This window comes from Meles meles, chromosome 1 (genome assembly GCF_922984935.1).
Source record: "Meles meles chromosome 1, mMelMel3.1 paternal haplotype, whole genome shotgun sequence".
Classification (NCBI taxonomy): domain Eukaryota; kingdom Metazoa; phylum Chordata; class Mammalia; order Carnivora; family Mustelidae; genus Meles; species Meles meles.
Window position 1 is genome coordinate 179,655,713 of NC_060066.1, and position 19,091 is coordinate 179,674,803.

The 19,091-nt window shown below is 38.1% G+C and overlaps 1 protein-coding gene across 8 annotated transcripts in view; it reads left to right on the forward strand.

The window, feature by feature from the left end:
- The window catches only part of STIL (STIL centriolar assembly protein), a 77,856-nt gene that overhangs the window by 20,337 nt on the left and 38,428 nt on the right, over nt 1-19,091 (forward strand). For all 8 annotated transcript variants that reach the window (XM_045981400.1, XM_045981417.1, XM_045981447.1 and 5 more), the window contains 5 exons: nt 1,332-1,482; nt 3,874-3,983; nt 9,263-9,377; nt 10,553-11,488; nt 18,441-18,606. In XM_045981400.1, coding sequence (XP_045837356.1) covers nt 1,332-1,482; nt 3,874-3,983; nt 9,263-9,377; nt 10,553-11,488; nt 18,441-18,606 — 1,478 coding nt within the window. The remainder of the gene's footprint in view (nt 1-1,331; nt 1,483-3,873; nt 3,984-9,262; nt 9,378-10,552; nt 11,489-18,440; nt 18,607-19,091) is intronic.

Consider the following 19,091-nt stretch of genomic DNA (forward strand, 5'->3'; position numbering starts at 1 on the left):
TGGCACATCTGTAAATTGTAATACTTAGTAGTCACTAAAAAAGAATAAAGAGATCTGAGGTATAATACAGAGTAGTGACATGGGAAGAAATCCGAGACAGTCACCTGAAAATAGTAATTACTAATACAGTTGACCTTTGAACAGTGCAGGTGGTGGGGTACTCAGTCAGAAATATAGGGGTACCTGACTGGTTCAGTCGGGCAAGCATGTGACTCTTGATCTCTGGGTCATGAGTTCAAGCCCCACATTGGGCATAACATTTACTTAAAAAAAAAAAAAAAAAAAAGCTGCATATAACTTGATTCCCCCAAAACTTACAGTAATAGCCTACTGTTGACTAGAAGCCTTATAGATAACCTGGTTAACACATATTTTGTATGTTATATGTATTATATACTTTAAATATTCTCGAAATATTACAAGTTTTCTTCAATAAAGCAAGCTGGAGAAAAAATGTTATTAAAATCATAAGAGTAAATACACTTACAGTACTGTGCTGTATTTATTGACAAAAATTCACATATGTTGCGCCTTGGTAGCTCAGTTGTTAAGCATCTGCCTTCGACTGAGGTCATGATCCTGTGGTCTTGGGATCGAGCCCCGCATCGGGCTCCCTACTCAGTGGGGAGCCTGCTCCTCCCTCTCCCACTCACCCTGGTTGTGTTCTCTGTCTTGCTGTATCTCTGTCAAATAAATAAATAAAATCTTAAAAAAAAAATTCACGTGTAAGTAGACTTGCATAGTTCAAACCCATGTTGTTCAAGGGTCAACTATATATAGTATGTATGGTACGGCCTCATTTTTGTTAGATTGTATAAAATGTTTTTGTATGCCAAGGAGAAAATTATGAAGTTACATACGCTAAACCAGAGAGTGAGGTGGTTTTCATTTTGTTTTATATATCCCTGTCTTGCTTGAAGTTTTTATAAGGAATATGTATTTCAACATAAAATGTATTTTAAAAAATAAAAATCAGTAACACTAAAAACTAAGCACATTTACTCCCTAGTTTTTTTTTCTTTTCTTTTTAAGATTTTATTTATTTATTTGAGAGAGGAACAGTGCCTGGGACGTGGGGAGGAGAGGGACAAGCAACCCCCTGCCAAGCAGGAGCTGGATGCAGGCCTGATCCCCAGACCCTGAGATCAGGCCCTAGCCAAAGTCAGTTGTTCAACTGACTGAGCCACCCAGTCATCCTGCCCCCCGGTTTTCTTCCCAAAATTAGACTGCTTAAGTAGTTTATTAACTAGGTTGACAGATTTATGTAGATTTGTTAGAATATACTCTTAGTATCCTCAGTAAATTTTAATTAAATGGCTTTTTTTGTCCAGGGTTTTTTCCGAATCTGGAAATTTCATTATAGTTCTATATTCTGTGACACATAAGGATCCTGAATTTTATGAATGCCTCCTGTGTGATGGTAGGTCATCTGACCTTCAGTTCCAGCTACTAACCAGCAAGGAAACATTACGTCTTTTCAAAGTAAGTGATTTGATTAAGTAGCATGTTAATGCCTGTTTAGGGTTGCATGTTGGCATTTTAAACCCAGTGGTCTTTTCCCTTTAAAACAGTAACTCAAATTATTAGGTTTTGTTTATAATTATTATTGAATATTAACTTTATTCATTTGTGCTTAGTGTCATTTTATAAATTTTAGATTATATCTCTAGGACCAAATTATAATACAGGATCAGAGCTTTTCCACAAAATAACTTACTCATGTTCTAAAGCCTTTGAAGAATATTAAGAATTTATATGTTTGTATCATTTTGTGATATTGAGATAATAATATTGAGAGTTAATTTGTGATCTTAGCGTTTGTTTTCCCTGTTGTTTTTATTATTTATTTATTTATTGAAAGATTTTGTTTTTATTTATTTGATGAGATCACAAGTAGGCCGACAGCTAGGCTGGGGGTGGGGGGGTTGGGGGGGTGGGGAAGCAGGGGACACAGGCTCCCCACTGAGCAGAGAGCTCAATGCAGGGCATCATGACCTGAGTGGAAGGCAGAGGCTTTAACCCACTGAGCTGCCCAGGCGCCCCTCCCTGTTGTTTTTTAAATGTAGATACAACAAATGGTTTCTCACATTTGAAAGTCAGTTTTTATGTCTAATCCTAGGAATCAGAATAGATTGTTCTGCATCTCATAAAACACATAAAAATACACAGGTATTGGTCACAGAAAAAGTAGATATTTGAAACCGTAAGTGTAGTTATGTGAAAACATTCAGAGACTACTTTTCAGTAAAATGATTGATTGTCCTGTGTCTCAGACTAATAATTAAAAAATTCTCAAGGTCGGGCGCCTGGGTGGCTCAGTGGGTTAAAGCCTCTGCCTTCGGCTCAGGTCATGATCCCAGGGTTCTGGGATCGAGCCCCGCGTCGGGCTCTCTGCTTGGCCGGGAGCCTGCTTCCCTTCCTCTCTCTCTGCCTGTTTCTCTGCCTACTTGTGATCTCTTGTCTGTCAAATAAATAAATAAAATTAAAAAAAAAAAATTCTCAAGGTGCCTAGCTGGCTCATTTGAGTGTGTGACTCTTGATCTCCAGGTCACGAGCTCAAGCCTCATGGTGGGTGCAGAGCTTACTTAAAGAAATAAAACTTAAAAACAAAATTCTGTATTTTAATTATAAATATAATTATCTTAATTGAGGTCTAATAATTTATTTCCATTTTAGAGACATATATCACTTATTTTTAGATCATGTCCTCAGTTCATAGTTCTTATTTTCACTGAATCCCTGGTTATTGAGTGAGTTACATAATACAGGTAATTAAGTTTTCACTTTTGTTTATGTGGCAGGGAAATGGACAGTTTAAAAAAGGTTATATAGGGCACCTGGGTGGCTCAGTTGGTTAAGCAACTGCCTTCAGCTCAGGTCATGATCCTGGAGTCCCGGGATCAAGTCCCACATCGGGTTCCCTGCTTGGCAGGGAGTCTGCTTCTCCCTCTGACCCTCCCCCTTTTCATGCTCTCCCTCTCTTTCTCTCTCTCATTCTCTCTCTCTCTCTCAAATAAATAAATAAAAGTCTTTTTAAAAAAAGGTTATATAAAAATAGAACTAACCTATGTTTAAGCAGTTCCACTTCTGGGTAGTTATCTAAAGGAAACAAAAACACAGACTTCAAAAGATATTTGTACCTCCATGTTGATTGCAGCGCTGTTTACAATAGCCAAGACATGGAAGCAACCTAAGTATCCATTGATGGGTGAATGGGTAAAGAAAATGTGGTATATGTATAAAACATGGTGTGTGTGTGTGTGTGTATGTATATGTATATATAGTAAAATGTTATTCAGTCATAAAAAAGAAGAAATCCTGCCATTTGTGACAACATGGATGGAATTTGAGGGCTAAAGAAGTCAGAGAAGGCCAAATACCATATGATCTTATGGGTGAAATCTTAAAAAACCCAATCAAACTGAACTCATAGATAAAGAACACAGACTGGTAGAGCATTGGGGGAGGGCAGGATGCGTGAAGGGAGTCTAAAGGTACAAACCGTCAGTTATAAGACCTGAGGATGTAATGTATAGTATAGCGTGGTGACTATAATTAATAATATCTTTGTGAGTTGCTAAGACAGTATATCTTGAAAGTTCTCAACACAAGGGGAAAGAATTATAAGTCTGTATGGTAATGGGTGTTAACTAGACTTATTGTGATGAGCATTTTGCAAGTATACCCAAATAGTGAATCACTATGTCGCACACCTGAAACTAATGTAATGTGAAATGTCAGTTATATCTCAATTTTAAAAATGATTTTTTAAAAAAGGTTATGTCTCCCTCCTCTCAGTGTTTCAGAGCCACTTTTTATCTACGTAGAATTTTATTTAAGTCAACTCTCAATGTACAACCTACTTTATTTCAGAATGTTGAACCTTCTGACAAGAATTCGCTCCATTTTGAGCTGACTGCTGAAAGCCAAAATGCAGAAACAGAGTTTTTCACCAAGGTTTCCAAGCATCTTTCAATTGAAAGGTAAAAAATGTTTTTGTTATCATGTATACTTTTAAAATTATATTTACTAGTTTTTGATGAGTAATAAAGTAACTCCCCAATCTGATGAAGCTAATTATGTATCTTAGATACCATAAGATGTCCTTGTTTTAAATGCATTACTTCATACTCAGCATACTCAGATGTTGGATGATCATTCTTTTTTTTTTTTTTTTTTTTTTTTAAATTTCGTCAGAGAGAGATACAGAGCACAAGCAGGGGGAGCTGCAGGCAGAGGGAGAAGCAGGCTCCCTGCTGAGCAGGAATCCTGATGTGGGTCTCCATCCCAGGACTCTGGGATCAATGCCCTGAGCCACAGGCAGCCGCTTAACCAACTGAGCCACCCAGGCATTCCTTTAGATGATAATTTTAATGAGGTGACAACTTTAATATGGTTGTCATTTGAGTTGCTTTATTACATAGGAAGAAAAAGTGTCAAGAAATTATCTTGCTTAGGAAGAAGCATCTTGTTTTTGTTTAGTTTGCCTTCTATTCTTCTCTTCCTTGTAGTTTTAAACCTGAGCCTATCAAAGAGACTACTGTAAAATATAACTTCTTTACCTAAAAAGGAAAATGTACTTGGGGAATAGTAATTAAATTATGACTGTGGCTTTTTGGGTCTGTATATACCTCTTCTGGTAAAAAAGATATTCCTTCATAGTAGGGTTCTCCAGAGAAACGGAAACAGCAAGATGGAGAGAGGGAGAGAAAGATTTGTTTTATGGAATTGGCTCATGCAATTGTGAAGGCTGAGAAGAGTTGCAGTTAGAGTCCTAAGGTGATCTGCTAGCAGAAGTGCTTCTTTTTTTTAAAAAAGATTTTGTTTATTTGTTTGACAGAGAGAGACACACTGAGAGGGAACACAAGCCGGGGGAGTGGGAGAGGGAGAAGCAGGCTTCCTCTCGCTGAGCAGGGAGCCCAATGTGGGGCTAGATCCCAGGACCCTGGGTTCATGACCTGAGCCAAAGGCAGACGCTTAATAACTAAGCCACCCAGGCACCCCCAGAAGTCTTTCTTCTTGGGAGTGGTAATGCTTTGTTCTTTTTTTTTTTTTTTTTAAGATTTTATTTATTTTTTTGACACAGAGAAAGAGAAAGAGAGCAAGAGAGGGAATACAAGCAGGGGAAGTGGGAGAGGAAGAAGCAGGCTTCCCGCTGAGCAGGGAGCCTGATTCGGGGCTTGATCCCAGGACCCTGGGATCATGACCTGAGCCGAAGGCAGATGCTTAACCTCTGAGCCACCCAGGCACTCCCAGAAGTCCTTCTTCTTGGGAGTGGTAATTCTTTGTTCTATTAAGGCCTTCAGCTGACTGGATGAGACCTGTCCACATTGTGGAGGATAATTTGATTTACTCAGAGTCTACTGATTTTAATATTAATCTCATCTAAAAAATACCTTCACAAAGAGGCACCTGGGTGGCTCAGTCAGTTAAGCATCTGACTCTTGATTTTGGCTCTGGTCCTGGTCTCAGGCTAGTGAGATTGAGCGCAGCATCAAGCTCCACACAGGGCATGGAGCCTGCTTAAGATTCTCTCTCTCTTTCACTCTGCCCCATTCTCCTCCTCCTCCTCCAGCCCCCAGAAAATATCTCCACAGAAACATCTAGAATAATAATGGACCAAATATCTTGTTACCATGGCCTAGCCAAGTTGACACATTAAATTAACCCTTCAGATCCCTATTCCAGCTTTCTCATTTGTTCTACGATATGCCAAAGGCTGGGGATATGGAGGTATTAAAAACAGTTGCAGACATGATTTCTTCTGTCATGGAATTTAAAGTCCAATGATGAAGTGTGTTCAGTGTTCTCCGTGTTACTGGAGAGGTCCACTAATGTAAGTTAGTAATTTGCCAAATGTTTAATAACCTCATTTAAAAGTTACTTTGGGGTGCTGGTTTATTCTTGATGCTGTGGGTCTGGAACTATTGTTTTTTTAGTAAACTCTGCACCCAACATAGGGCTCTAACTCAGGCCTCTGAGATCAAAAGTTGTATGCTTGACTGACTGAGTAAGCCAGGTACCCCTAAAACTATTGTTATTTTAACTTGCTCTAGCAGTTAATTTGTCCTTTTCTCAACTTTTTGACTATGATCTTAACTTGTCTAGGGGCTGCTTTAATATTGTCTGTTTAGTGTCTCGCATGAGGAATAGGAGGTACAATGAAGGAATGCAACTTCATTGTAGTTTATTGCATTTATTGAGAAAATGGCCTGACTTTTTTTATAGTATTCATTCATCTGTCCTTAACACTTGATTGTGTAGGGAGAAATTAACTATGGTACAATTTTAAAATAAATGCCAACTATATGAACTTTATAGTGGGCACAACATAATAGTTGTGAGCTTAGTTTGGTATAAGACATCTGCATTCAAGTCCTGGTTTTAAACATCATTATTCCATCTGTAAAATGGGAGTTATGATTGAATCTGTATTAGTTTCTGGTTGTTGCTCTGACAAATTACCACAAACCTGTTGACTTAAAAACAATACAAATTTATTATCTTCCAGCTTTGGACATCAGAAGTCTAAAATGGTCTTTGAGGCTAAAGTCAAAGTGATGATAAGGCTGCATTCCTTCCGGAAACTTTAGAATCCATTTTATTCCCTTTTCCAGCTTCTGGAGGCCATATGCATTCCTTTTCTGGTGGCCCCTCACTCTGTCTTTAAAGCTAGCTTCTGACTTCTGCTGCTAATCCTCACATCTCCTTCTCTGACTCTGACCTTTTTGCCTCCATTTTATAAAGGCCCTTATGATTACATTGAGCCTACCTGGGTAATCGAGGATAATCTCTACATCTCAAGTTCCTTAACTTAATCACATCTGCACACTCCTTTTTACCAAGTGCAGTAAACATAGTCACAGTTTCTGAGGTTTAGAAAATTATCTAAATATACTATCTCCATCTTTGGGCATTTTAAGTTATCCTTGATATAGGTTAGATCACCAGAAAACTATATTCTTACAGCTTTTCAGGAACACCTTCACTGTCTTTTTAAGTCTTTATTCAAAGTTTTATTAAATATTTATGGAAGAAAAGACTAGATTAAGGGAACATAATTTCTTTAACATTATTTTTGAAAATTTTGCCAATATTCAATTCTGATCAAAGCTTTAGTAACCATCAGTCACTTTTAGATGTTTAATAAAATGTTTGTTTCACCTAAAGAACTGATGTTATAATTATACAACATAAGGTTTTTTCTTTTTGCCTTGGCTGCTATAAAAGCTCAGAAATGCATTTTATTGCTCGATGTCAGAAATTTTATGTGTGTTTTGTATATGTTTTTGTTATCATAAGTAAGCATATAGCAAATTTTAATTCTTGGGGCTCCTGGGTGGCTCAGTTGGTTAAGCGTTTGCCTTCAGCTCAGGTCATGATCCCAGGGTCCTGGGATTGAGCCCTGCATCAGGTTCCCTGCTCAGTGGAGAGTCTGCTTCTCCCTCTGCTTGTGTTCTCTCCCTCTCTCTCTCTCAAATAACTAAATAAAATCTTTAAAAAATATATTAATTCCTTGCCACAAACGGGTTCAAAAAAATGTAACTTTTTTTCTTTTTAAAATTTTTTTATTTATTTATTTGACAGAGAGAGATCACAAGTAGACAGAGAGGCAGGCAGAGAGAGAGAGAGGGAAGCAGGCTCGCTGCTGAGCAGAGAGACCGATGCGGGACTCGATCCCAGGACCCTGAGATCATGACCTGAGCCGAAGGCAGCAGCTTAACCCACTGAGCCACCCAGGCGCCCCACTTTTTTTCTTTTTAAAAGTAATTGAACTTGATTTCTAATTTGACTACCCAGTTGTTATAGAAACCAAATTTCAGTCAATTCAAGATCTGTTTATCTTCTTTTCTATGAGGTTATATACAATTTGGAGGACTTAATGCTGTACCAATAGTGGTGATGTGGGATGGCATGATTATGATCCAGCCAAGCGGCCATCTGCTCAGGTGTTTTCATTTGCATCTGGTCTTTGGCAGTAGATTTGTGTGGGCCTCTGCTATAACCTCCTTACTCTAGTCAGGTCACTGGCTCTCTGTCATGTCCATGCTACACTTAGGCACAGGGAGTATCATAATATTCTCCATGTCACTCTTGGGTGCTGGGGGAGAACTCTTTGGGGCCGAGTGCAGACCCTGATGCTTAAACACACCATGCAGACATCCTGATTATTTCTTTGCAGCCCCTTGACTCAGAAGGACCTCTGTGTTTGCTTCTCAGACCCATCAGGGTCTAGGACAAAGGTTTCTCAGACCTTCCAAATCCACCTGGGGGTTTCTTTTGTGCTCAATGCCAGGGAAACAGGATGTGGGACCCTTTCGTAGCGATTCTGTTAATGTCTACACTCTTTTAGCTTCTTTCTGGCTCTTCTTTTCTCTTCCCTGAACTCATCCTCTTGAAACTTTATCTAGGATGCAAAAAAACCCAATGCATATAGTCTTCCAAATTTTAATCTTAAACTCTCAACTTTTGAAACTCTGTACCAGAACTCAAAATTGGTCTCTGTTCTATTAGAGCAGGCCGCTGTGACACAATGATGACAATTGGTTCAGTAGGAGGAGGAAGCACCTCAGTTAATGTCTCAGTTTCCCATTACAAATATAAGTGTTCAGGAAAATGGAGTAGTTCCTTATCGAGTTCTCTTTTTAACAGTGTTTAATGAGTGTTGAATGCAGTGAGTGTACAGCTTTATCATCAGTTTATAATTTTTTTATGGCAAGCACTGTGCCTTATTTATAACTAGTTCCTCAAAGTGGTTAATCAGAAGATGCTCAGTAACTGTTGATATTTTGTGACTTTAAGAATAACTGAGTTAGGGGCACCTGGGTGGCTCAGTGGGTTAAAGCCTCTGCTTTCGACTCAGGTTATGATCCAGGGGCCCTGGGATCGAGCCCCACATCTGACTCTCTGCTCAGCTGGGAGCCTGCTTCCCTTCCTCTCTCTCTGGCTGCCTCTCTGACTACCTGTGATCTCTCTCTGTCAAATAAATAAATAAAATCTTTAAAAAAAAAAAAAAAGAATAACTGAGTTAACTTCCCATGATCAGGCAAAGGGAGGTAGTTTATTAAGCATGAATCCGACTGGACCACCTTTTCTAGGCAGCTAACACTGGCCTGAAAAACAAAATAATCTGATTGTCAGATACCAAATTGAATGATCCAGATACTACTGGGGCTTATTAAAAGACTTTATTCAGTTTCAAAAAGAAGGAACAAATAAACAGATTACTGAAGACTTTTCCCTACTCCCCTGTATTCTTTAGGTCCTCCCAAAAGTTATCTCCAGGAAAAATGCCAATAAATGATCGTGATTCTGGTGTTGAAGATGAAGATTTTTCTCCAAGACCAATTCCTAGTCCTCATCCTGTGAGTCAGAAGGTATCACTGATCTTATAAAGAACCCACCTATGTGTTTAGAAACCTAAAATCTCTTCGTGTTAAAACTTTCAATAAAAAAAAAAAATAAATAAAAAAAAAAAAAAAAAAAAAAAAAACTTTCAATAATATTACTGAAATTTATTCAAAGATATATCTAGGTATATATCTATATGGCTATATCTGTATATATAGATACAGATATTTTTCACAGGTACATGTAACTATTATTTGTTATATGTATAATGATACATGTGTAAATGTGTGTACATATTACATTATATCGCTTCCAAAGAAAACTGAGGCACAGATTGGTTAAGTTGCCTGCCCAGTATTGTACTAGTAAGAGTAGAGCCAGAATTCAGGAGGTTTGAAATTCAGTAAAGCTAGTAATTCAGAAGGTTTGGTTTCAGAACTTGGTGCCTTTAACCCATATAGACTCAACATTCTTAACCTTCTCCAGAACTTGATATTGTTATCACCAAATCTGAGAAAACACGATACTTGCTTTTGGAGATTGCTAAATCTCCAATCTGTTATAATTTTTTGATTATACAGGCAACCAGTGGGTTATTGTGGAATTGTCGTGCCTTAATTGGACCAATTACTTTTTAGAAGAAAAAGGAATAGGAAAGATTTTTCAAAATTAATATCAAATTATAACCAAATTCACGACAGCAAATATTTAGTTTATTTTTTCCTGTTCTCTTCCAACTCTTAGTTGGTATTGGCAGTGAATAATTTCACTTAGTAGAAAAATATTCTGAAATACTTATCAGAAGATCTTTTGTTACTGAAGAGGCAGAAACATTATTTGCTATAAGATCTATTGAAACATTTTGCCAGTGATACGTTTTTTGCAGAGAGAGGGTAAAAAAAGTATTATAAAACAGTTTTCCATATTGTGTTATGTGATTTAAGCAACATAAATCAATATTCCAATAAAGGGAGTTCCATTGTTAAGTAATAACTTTGTGAAGGCAAAGACCTTGTTTATTTTACTCACAGTTGTATTCCTAGTGCTAGCACATAGAAGATGCCCAGAAAATATGTGTCAACTGTCTAAAGAATAAACAATTTTTAATAAGTAATTGGATATAGTTTGGAAACTATTAGTCTAAAGAAAGTGGAACATCCAAAAAAATACTTTTCCTCTTTCATTTCTTTCCCATTTATAGGTTTCTAAGATCCAGCCATCAGTTCCTGAACTTTCCCTTGTTTTGGATGGCAATTTCATAGAATCAAATCCTCTGCCTAAGCCATTGGAAATGGTGAATAATGAAAATCCTTCTTTGTTGATTAACCACTCTGAACACTTAGAGCCATTGCAACCCCAGCTTTACGATGACAAAAGCAGCCTAGAAGCTGAAGCTGGAGAGCTTTCCTTGAAAGGGTTACCAAATCAATTAACCCAGAGCACTGTTCCTTTGAGGCACAACAAAGTAAGACAGCCATCTACCTGTAAGAATGGGAACGTCCATATCAAGAACAGTGTTAAAGCATCTTCTCTTAATAGGCCATCTTCTAATTCAAATGTCCACAAAGAAGAATATCCTTTAAGATCCTCCACATTAAATTCCAAGCAGTCTTCTCTTGCCTCAGGGTCTCACCCACACAATTTGGTTTTTTCATCCCATAATTCAGGAAGACCAGTGGAACTTCAGATACCTACTCCACCACCATCTTACTGTCCTACGAATGTTTGCAGTTGTTGTCAGCATCATGCCCACGTGCAGTATAGTCCAATAAATTCTTGGCAAGGAGTGAATACAGTAGGGTCTGTTCAAGACCTCCAGTCTGAAGCCGTTCACAAGCATTCATTATTTCACCTAGGTGGATGTCCAGCTTGGTACCCTAATGCATTCTATTCTTCAAGTAGTCCTGTAGCTTTGAGACCTCAGGGGAACATGGGTGGTTGCTCTCCCCACAGCAATGTAGAACCATCGCCTGTGGCAAGACTGCCTTCATGTGTGGACTCCTGTAACCCACCGCCTTGTGCAGTATGCATGCACACACCCAGGACTGGCTCAGATAACGGAATGATGGGACTGTCTCCGGATGCATATAGGTTCCTCACAGAACAAGACAGACAGCTGAGACTGCTTCAGGCACAGGTTTGCAAGCTTTCTTAGTTCTTTTAAATTCACGGTTTTAATATGGTTGCTTAAAAATAACTGGCAGTTCTTCAGTAACTACATTTTATGGAATAAAATTGTAGAATATCAAAACTAGAAAAAACCTTGGAAAATGAATTCTAGTTTCTTTTGTTTTACTGATAAGTAAAAAGAGGATTAGAGAGAGAAAATAATTTACCCAATGACACATTGCTAGTTAGGAGTAGAACTGGGACTAGAAAGTAAACCTTCTTTTCTCTGCCTTGTGCATATCCTAATCTACAACAAACTACATTTTTCTTCCATTTATTGCCTCTAACAAAAAGTCTGTGTAGTTTAGTAAACCTTGGTATACAACTAAATATAAAACCTGCCCAAGAGATTCTGATACAGCTCTAATTTGTCAACCATGTAGTATATTTAGTACTTTTATCCAGTGTGCCTTTAGAGAATAGTTCTAGAACCTCTTCTGTGTATCTGTACTAGATGTATTTCACTCATTTTATTATGAAATGCTTCCTTTCTTCAGGCCTTTATGGAAGTTTTTAGTATTTTAGTTATATCCTTACACCATTCAGTCTCGTACCTTTTTTTCTTTTCCTTTTCTTACTGGTACCGTTCTTCCACATACCTACCACAAATCCCCTACCTCCTTCTGCCCTCCTTCCCCCAGCATGAATGAAAACAACCTGAAATGTATTCTTCAATATTTTGCCCATGATCCTATAACTATGTAAATATATGTGAAATGGACATTATATACATGTACAATTTAAAAAAAAATCTTTGTTTTATAAAACTGGAGTCATAGTGTTTGCATTTTGCAAAAACAAAAAAAGACAATTTAAAACTTCTGCTTAGGAGCACCTGGGTAGCTCTGTCAGTTAAGCTGTGTTTGTCTTTAGCTTGGGTATGATCCCAGGGTCCTGAGTTCAAGCCCTATGGCTGCTCCCTGTTTAGCAGGGGATCATCTTCTCCCTTTCCTTCTGCCCTGGCTTGCCCAGTCATGTTCTCTGTCTCTCTCCCTCTCCCAAATAAATAAGAAATCTTAAAAAAAAAAAACCCCAAAAACTTTAAAGACCCCTTCTGCTTTAAAATGCTGTAGATAGGACACCTGAGAAGAATGTAGCTTCACTGTTTTTTAGACCTAGTAAATTCTTCAAAATGTAAAATATAAGTTTGATTTTTATAAATCCTTGCAAATATTAGGCACTCGTTTTAATGTAGCTAAATGTTTCACATTGAAAATAAATAGTTCTAAAAAAAAGAAAAGAAATAGTTCTCATATATTTCTTGTTTTGTTTTTTAAAAAAGGCAGACTAAAAAGATCTTTTAAACAGAAATCTGAGTTACTTGGGGTTAAAATGTAGATATAGACTAGTGAGCACATTATCTGAATCATTATACTTGGAGAATACAAAAAAATGATGTAGAAAATGCTTTTATGATAAACACACACACTTTTATTTTGCTCACGTGAATATTTTTTTGAAGATTTTATTAATTTGGCAGAGAGAGAGAGAGAGCACAAGCAAGGGGAGCAGCAGAGGGAGAGGGAAAGGCAGGCTTCCCGCTGGGCAGAGAGCCAGATGCAGGGCTTGACCCCAGGACCTTGGGATCATGACCGGAGCAGAAGACAGGCGCCTAACCAACTGAGCCACCCAGGTGCCACAACTCATGTGAATTTTTTTAAACTTTGTTTTAGGTACCACTTTATTTACATGTAAAAAACTATCTTATATTTTCTGTATAATAATATATAGAACTCTCTTATTCTGTATAGGATTTTGTTAAAGTGATGTACAACAAATTTTCTAATTAGTTTGAAGTTTCTCCTATTGCAAACAGTGCAGCGTCAGCATCCCTGTGCTTGGCATTGTGTGTGTGCACATATCTCTGTAGCATAGATCCCTAGAAGTAAAAGTGTGAAGTTGAAGAGAACACACATTTTAAATGTTCAAAGATAGCCAGACTTGTTCCAGTCCTAATGGAGACTTGTTTTGAGTCTCATTTTGGTGTAGTGGTGAAGGGATGGCACCAGCCTCCTTGGGTTTTAGTCCAGTTTCAGTGTAAAATAAAGTAATGCAATCTTGGGCAAATTACTTCACCTCTCAAACTTCAGTTTTTTCATTCACAAAACAAAAATGTACATAAGTGTATGGCGTTCTAAGGATTGAATGAGTTACTAGGGAGAAGTGGCTTAGAATAGTGCCTGGCATATAGTTAGCGCTCAATACATGTTGACTATTACTATTTTCATTATCATTATTAGTTCAGTTAATGACATCACTTCTCATCCTGTTGCTCAGGCAAAAATCCTGGGTGTCAGAAACCCAGGTTTTACTTTCTAGGTGTATCATGAACTTAACTGTTTCTTTCTTTCTTTCTTTTTTTTTTTAAAGATTTTATTTGACAGACGGAGATCACAAGTAGCCAGAGAGGCAGGCAGAGAGAAAGAGAGGAAGGGAAGCAGGCTCTCTGCTGAGCAGAGAGCCCAATGCGGGGCTCGATCCCAGGACCCTGGGATCATGACCTGAGCCAAAGGCAGAGGCTTAACCCACTGAGCCACCCAGGCACCCCTGAACTTAACTGTTTCTTAACCATCTTTCCTGCCACCTCCCTAATTGAAACATCTTCTTTTCTTATCCAACCATGCTACTTCTAGTACTGTCCCCATTTTTCCTTGGAAACAATGGAAACATGACAGCCTTTTTTTTTTTTTTTTTTTTTTTAGTTTAAAGATTTTATTTATTTATATGACAGATTGAGATCACAAGTAGGCAGAGAGGCAGGCAGAGAGAGAGAGGAGGAAGCAGGTTCCCTGCTGAGCAGAGAGTCCAATGTGGGGCTCGATCCCAGGACCCTGGAATCATGACCTGAGCCAAAGGTAGAGGCTTTAACCCTCTGAGCCACCCAGGTGCCGACAGCCATCTTCTTAAAGCTCAAGTCAGATCATAGGGCTTCGCTCTCAGTGGTTTTCCTTACCCTGACCCTTGAAACCTTGTCATTTGGCTCTGTGTGCCTCCTCTTCTAGCTCATCTCTTGCTACCATCTTCTGTATTCACTACACTTCAGTTGCAAGATGTGCTTTTTGTTCTTCAAAAACATGAACTTGTTTGTTTCCACTTCAGGTTCTTGAGCTTGCCCCTCTGCCTATACCTTCTAATGGCTCACTCCTTCTCAGTGGTCAAGCCTTAATTATGAGTTTTTGGTTTTTGTCTCTAGGGAGCTGTAGGGAGGGAGCTTACAAGATTCATCACTGTATTTTTTTAAAAAGCACCTTGAATAATACTTGACTTATAATAGTTACTTAGTACATACTTTGTAACTTGAATGAGAATGGCCACCCAAAAAGGTTGTGCCAGTTTAATACTCCAAAGTTGTTTTTCCACATCTCCAATATTGTGCATATAAAACTAGTAAAATTATTATCAGTCTTACAAAAAGATACTATTTTAATTTGCATTGTATTATCATAATCCAGATTGATCATTTTATTATTTATTGGCCATTTATATTTTCTTCATGTAAAGTCTGTCATTTATCCATTTTAGGTCCTTTTCTAATTAATTTGTAAGAGCTCACTGTAAATTAAGAAATTGGTTTTTTATCATATATATGTGGTAAGTGTTTCTTATAGTTTGTCTTAAATGTTTTTTGTTTTAACCATTTGTTTTGTGCAGAATATTCCAATTTAAATATAATTATGTTTATTGGTGATTTTCTTTCTGCATGTTAATTATGTTTAGAAAAGCCTTCTTCAAGATTATAAAAAATCTATTCTTGGGGCACCTAGGTGGCTCAGTGGGTTAAGCCTCTGCCTTTAGCTCAGGTCATGATCTCAGGGTCCTGGGATCGAGCCCCACATTGGACTCTCTGCTCAGCAGGGAGCCTGCTTCCCCCCCACCCCTCTGCCTGCCTACTTGTGATCTCTCTCTCTCTGTCAAATAAATAAAATCTTTAAAAAATAATCTATTCTTCATCTTTCCTCCCCCATCAGGATTATTTTGTTGCTTTATTTTGATATATGAGATAAGAGGTTTTTCCATTTTAATCCTCAGATAACAGTCCTCATGCATTTATTGAAATATATCTTTTTAATGATTTGGAAATACTTTTTTTATGGTGTAATGGAAGTATCATGCGTTTGTATCTACTTCTATACTATATTCTCCATTGATTTGCCTGTCTGTTCTAACACCAGTACCATTCGATTAATCACTATAGCTTTATTGAGTGCTTCCTGTGTGATCTCTAAACCTCACTCTTGTCATCTGTAAATTCGGAGCAGTGATTGGTATTATACGTAGATTGGATGGTTTAATGAGTTTATGTGTATGTGTGTGTGTCTATATGTATATGTATATATAAAGTGGTTAGTGTAGGTCCTGGCTATAGTAAACATACAAAAAGTTACAATTATTTTGTCTTTTTTTTTGCCCGATGTGGGTCTTGATCCCAGGACCCTGAGATCATGACCCGAGCCGAAGGCAGAGGCCCAACCCACTGATCCACCCAGGCACCCCAATTTTGTCTCTTAATCCTTACAACTACTTTAATTTTAAGTGATACTGAGGCTCATTGTGGTTAAATAGCTCATCCTAAAAGGTAGCAGAGTGGGATTTAAACTTATATCCTCATGACACCAGAGTCCACACTGTAAACCACTATAAATACATATGCCATTTTGTATTATTATTATTATTTTTTAAAGATTTTATTTATTTACTTGACAGAGATCACAAGTAGGCAGAGAGGCAGGCAGAGAGAGAGAGGAGGAAGCAGGCTCCCGCTAGCAGAGAGCCCGATGCAGGGCTCGATCCCAGGACCCTGAGATCATGACCTGAGCCAAAGGCAGAGGCATTAACCCACTGAGCCACCCAGGCGCCTCGCCATTTTGTATTATTAATGCAGGTTATATTTCTACTGATCTTAATAATTTATTGACAATTTATATTTCCCTATATTAGTAAAGGTAATTTGCTGGAATTAATGAGACAAATTGAACACAATGGTATAATTTTTTTTTAAGATTTTTATTTATTTGTCAGAGAGAGAGAGAGAGAAAGCGTGTGTGCCTACAAGCAGGGGGAGTGGCAGGCAGAGGGAGCAGCAGATTCCCTGCTGTACATCGAGCCCGATGAGGGACTTGATCCCAGGACACTGAGATATGATCTTAGCCAAAGGCTAAGCCACCCATCTGAGCCACCCAAGCATCCCCACAATCGTATAATTTATAGGGAAATAGAAAATTGCAGCTTAAAAAGGGAGGCTCTTCTACTTCTAAGTATATACCAAGAGAAGTGAAAAAATATGCTCACATAAAAACTTGTACACAAATGTTCATAGCAACATTATCTATGATAGCCAAAAGTGAAAACATTCCAATGCCCATCAGCTCATGAATGGGTAGATACAATGTGACATATCTATACAATGGGATATTATTCAACCATAAAGTACTGATAGGTACAACAAGAATGAACTTTGAAAATGTTATGCTGAGTGAAAGAAGCAAGATACAAGGCCACATACAGTGTGGTTTCATTTATGTAAAGTGTCCAGAATAGGCAAATTTGTAGAGACAGAAAGCAGATTAGTGGTTGCCAGAGGCTGGGTGTGGGCAATGGAAAGTGACCACTAGTGGGTACAGGTTTTTTCAGGGGATTAATGAAAATGTTCTAGAATTAGATGGTTGTGGTGGTTGCAAACTTTGTGGTGAATTTGCTAAAAACCACTGAGTTGTATACTTTAAAGGGATGAATTTAATGATATGTGAGTTATATTTCCGTTTTAAAAGAAGCACGGGAAACTTGGTGTTTGAACCTCAGCTTTGCTACTGGTTAGTTACATGACCTGGGCAAATAATGTTAATTTCTCAAGTTTTCTTATCTATAAAGGGTTTTTAATAGTAGTACATTCCTGGGGCGCCTGAGTGGCTCAGTGGGTTAAGCCTCTGCCTTCGGCTCGGGTCATGATCTTGGGGTCCTGGGATCAAGACCCACATCGGGCTCTCTGCTCAGCAGGGAGCCTGCTTCCCTCTCTCTGCCTGCCTCTCTGCTTACTTGTGATCTCTGTCTGTCAAATAAATAAATAAAATCTAAAAAAGAAAATAGTAGTACATTCCTAATGGGCTGGATTGTAATAATCATACATAAAAGCTCTCACTATAGTGTTTTATAAAACAGGAAGCACTCAGTAATTGTTTGCTACTGTTATTAATGATTCCAGTATTAGCGTGGCCAAATCTGGACTATTCTGATTACCCTTTATAAGAAGAACCTTGTGTCAAAATGTTCACTATTTGGTAAGGAGTTAGATTATAGCTCTTACCTTGATTTTGATTTGTAAGTGGAAAAGGAATGAAATACTGATTTGAAGTGTTAATATTCAGGCTTTTTTTATACAAGTGTCAATTTATAAATGCCAGTTTAAATGCCTTTATGTTTTTACTTTTAAATTTACACTTAGCTATGGGACACCTGGCTGGCTCAGTCAGTAGAACACGCAACTCTTGATCTCGGGGTTCTAAGAGCCCCACATCAGGCATAGAGTTTACTTTTTTTTTCTTAAAGATTATTTACTTGACAGAGAGACACAAGAGTGGGAACACAAGCATGGGGAGTGGGAAAGGGAGAAGCAGGCTTATGCTGAGAAGGGAGCCATGTACAGGGCTTGATCCCAGGACCCTGGGATCATGACCTGAGCGAAGGCAGATGCTTAACGGCTGAGTCACCCAGGTGCCCCTGGAGTTTATTTAAAAAAAATAAATAAATAAAATTTGCACTTAGCCTACTTAAGGGCTCCTTAATAATGAAGGATAGTGATTTCTGCATTGAATAAGCTTTATGGTGTGATCTAACTGAATTGTGAGAAAATAGAGTTAAAAGTTAGTTATTTATGATTGGGGCACTTTGTAATTCATTTTAAAATATGTTTTTAACTGATACAGATTCAGCGTTTGTTGGAAGCACAGTCTCTACAACCCTGTTCCCCTAAGACCACCTCTGCTGAAGACACGGTGCAAGCTGCAAGACAGATGGAGCTGGTTTCCATGGAAGCACAGTCTTCCCCTGGCTTGCACATGAGGAAAAGTGTAAGCATTGCTGTGAGCACAGGTAATTTCCTTCTCTTTTAATTTGTAAGGAATTAAAAAAAATTCTTTTCATATCACTTTTAAATTTTTTTGTTTGAAATTGGTGCATGGTACAAACAAAACCAAAGCCAAGGTGAAGAGAGTAACACTTATTTAAGTCTTTGTGTAATTTTGCTCTTTATGAAAGAACTGTATCAGAAAACAAATGGGAGTCCACATGACATGATAATTTGTTTTTGCTTCTTTCCTAGACTGGACCAGTTCTTTTTTCTTTTTTTTTTAAAGAGTTTATTTATTTGACAGACACAGTGAGAGAGAGGTAACACAAGAAGGGGGAGCGGGAGAGGGAGAAACAGGTTCCTGCTGAGCAGGGAGCCCGACTCAGGGCTCAATTCCAAAACCCTGGTATTAATGACCCGAGCCAGAGGCAGACGCTTAATGACTGAGCCACCCAGGCGTCCCTGGACACAGTTCTTATAAGAATAGTCATCTGTGGTTTGAGGGATC